Raw genomic sequence first — 3,351 nt, forward strand, 5'->3', positions numbered from 1 at the left:
ATCTATGGTTTTTTACAATTTCTTAGTCTTTTTCATTCAATATGAATATTACCACAATATCAACTTCTCAACTACACAAAAAAAAAATAAAAAGGTTTATCATCCAGAATATTGAGAAAAGAGGCTTGCTTCACTCGCCTGCACTCTTCATTAATCTTCATTACTCTTGCTTTGCTCTGTTGCCAGATCGTCTTTTAATAATTAATAGACAAATAACAATTAACAAATATTTTATCTTCAGTCAAAATTCATTATAAAATATAATTTCTGCTATACTATATAAATAGGTTTTATATTCAATTTGGAAAAATTCTACAAAATCCCTCACAACATTGTTGAAAATGAATAACACTTTATTGTATCGTTCAACATCTTTACAACAAAAGGTTTTAAAATAAATAGAATGGAAATAGTAAAATTTTGAAAATATTCAACAGTTTGGTTTCATGTGTTACCAGTGTGATTAAAATATAAAGCCTAAAACCAGACATAATTATTACTGTGATTGATTGAAACCATAAATATTCAAATTGCTAATGATAATGAAAACGAGAAAAATAATCAATTCAGCACATCTTTAAAAGTAGGATATATGTTGCCTATGTAATCTTTCCCCTATATTATTTATTATTACAGTAACTTATTATTAATTTTGGTGCAAACTCAGGTTAAGTTTTAAATTTATAATGTATGATTTTCGAATGATGATATTTTTGTCGTATTTTTTGAGGAAATACATTTGTTTCGATTTGCTTCATCCCGTTAAGCCGGCTCCAGACATGCATCATTCGGCAAACACCGAGCAGCGACTCGCCGAATCGCTAGTAGTGTGGATGGATGTTTGGTATTCGGCAAGCAGCAAATACTCGTGCTCTTTGTTTCATGCCGACATGCGGCATTCGGCGAACACCGAGCAAACTCGCCGAATCACGTGTAGTGTGGATGGATGCTTGGTATTCGGCAAGACTTTCAGGCTCTATCCAGCTGAATAAAATCGCCGATTTTGGGCGGATATTCGGTATTATTTCAAAACTCCTCCAGTACAACGTTTTTATACTTCAGCTGAGCCTGTGTACCAAATATAAAAGAAAAATTTGACAATTAGTTCTTGAAGAAGCTGAAAAACGTTGAAGCCCGCCGCAAAGTAGACCCACGTTAATCCACGAAAAGCAACCCACTACTATGAGATGTTTTGCAAACCATTGCTAGGCTTTTCCAGACATCTGTGTAATACATGCAATGAATAATCCACTTGTAAGCTCATTGATTATGAATAATTCTATAGCAATGTTTACAAACATCACCGGCGTGGGTTGCTTTTCGTGGATTAGCGTGGGTCTACTTTGCGGCGGGCCTAAGGCCTGTGTACCAAGTTAGAATATTTTATGCAAATAAGTTTATGAAAAAGCTGAGTAAAAATGATGGAAAAACGCAGATTTTGAGAGTATGTTTGGAATTATTTTCAAATCCGTTCTTATTGCGCCCTAAAAGGCCAACTGAATATAACAAATTTGAACGTTTTTGGTCCAGTAGATGCTTGGTTCTGTTGATTATAAATGAGTGAGTGAATGAATCTGTGCTATTTCGGTTTTATATAATTATATAGATTGGGTTATGTTACAAATTTTGACAACTGCTTCTTTGTTTGTTTATTTTTAAAAGCTTCTCTAATCTACTCTGATAAGCTTATACTGGAAGCTTCCACTCTGATCTGAGAAGCTTTTAAAGAAGCTCAGATCAGAGTGGAAGCTTCCAGTATAAGCTTATCAGAGTAGATTAGAGAAGCTTTTAAAAACAAACAAATAAAACAATGAATGAAAAAAACTAAGAAATTGTTATATATGAATAATTACCACAATATCAACTTCTCAACTACACAAAAAAAAAATAAAAAGGATTTATCATCCAGAATATTGAGAAAAGAGGCTTGCTTCACTCGCCTGCACTCTTCATTATCTTCATTACTCTTGCTTGCTCTGTTGCCAGATCGTCTTTTAATAATGTAGAATTAATAATCAATTAACAAAATATTTTATCTTAGTTCAGAAATTCATTATAAAAAATATAATTTCTTGCTATATAAAATAGGTTTTATATTCAATTTGGAAAAATTCTACAAAATCCCTCACAACATTGTTGAAAATGAATAACACTTTTATTGTATCGTTCAACATCTTTACAACAAAAGGTTTTAAAATAAATAGAATGAAATAGTAAAATTTTGGAAAATATTCAACAGTTTGGTTTCATGTGTTACCAGTGTGATTAAAATATAAAGCCTAGAAACCAGACATAATTATTACTGTGATTGATTGAAACCATAAATATTCAAATTGCTAATGATAATGAAAACGCAGAAAAATATCAATTCAGCACATCTTTAAAAGTAGGATATATGTTGCCTATGTAATCTTTCCCCTATCTTATTTATTATTACAGTAACTTATTATTAATTAATAAACCTAGCATTGTTTTAAGTTCTATATTATTATAAGTCAAATTGAATCTTTGAATAAATAAAATGATTGAATGAATTGATGAAATAACTTCCAACCTGTTTAAGATCCAGCGTGAATGTGACAAACTGGTACTGCGCGCCTTGCTGCAAAGAAGGCGATTGCCACCATCTTCCCGCGCTGCCGTCAACTGCGTACGCCGCCAAATGCCGCTTGTTCGGATCACTGCTGCGCGCGTCGCAAACCGCGCACTGTTCGCCGCGTGCACTTGCCGCACCGCGAACACTTGCCGAACCGCCGCGCGCATCAGTCGCCAGCCGACAGAACTCCTCGGCGCGTCGTTCGCCGCACGTTGCATTGGCCCAGACGCGCGCACGCGCCGCTACGTTCACTTTGCCCGGGTAGAGGCCGGGGGTGGGAGATGGGTCTGCCGTCACTGGAAAAATAAAGAAAATAATTATTAATAAATAAATAAAATAATCGATACCATAGACAAGACTTTTACCACTTTTATTCAGTTATACTAGACACACCATAGTGTCAAGTTCACTCCACATCATCACACGAATAATAATAATATTGAGCGTGATGCCCACATAAGTTTTTAGGCTTGGGTAATGAGTGGGAGAGTCTTTCGGAGGAGACGATAAGCCGTCGGTCCCGTTCACCTAAAAATCTGGTGTGGCGCACTCACACAACTTTCCTTGCCGTTATGAAAATTGATCACCTAGACGCGCATCTCAAGTCTACTTATAAACAAAGATCTGAGCCAGCTGGTGACAATAACGCTGGAGACATACGAGGTCTGCTATCTCTTCATAGTGAATCATTTAATATAATCAACTGTTGCCAACAGTTTACGATTGGATAATCACTTTTTCTCGAATTTCGTGCT

The 3,351-nt window shown here is 35.3% G+C and overlaps 1 protein-coding gene across 1 annotated transcript; it reads right to left on the bottom strand.

Moving 5' to 3' along the window:
* Nucleotides 1-2,554: 2,554 nt before the first annotated feature.
* Nucleotides 2,555-2,892, bottom strand: LOC120356006 (laminin subunit alpha-1-like; the record flags this gene model as incomplete). Its single annotated transcript, XM_039444783.1, has 1 exon — nucleotides 2,555-2,892. A coding segment is annotated over one exon (338 nt), but the record flags the coding sequence as incomplete, so codon positions are not given.
* Nucleotides 2,893-3,351: the final 459 nt, after the last annotated feature.

This window comes from Nilaparvata lugens, unplaced genomic scaffold (genome assembly GCF_014356525.2).
Source record: "Nilaparvata lugens isolate BPH unplaced genomic scaffold, ASM1435652v1 scaffold5498, whole genome shotgun sequence".
Lineage (NCBI taxonomy): Eukaryota > Metazoa > Arthropoda > Insecta > Hemiptera > Delphacidae > Nilaparvata > Nilaparvata lugens.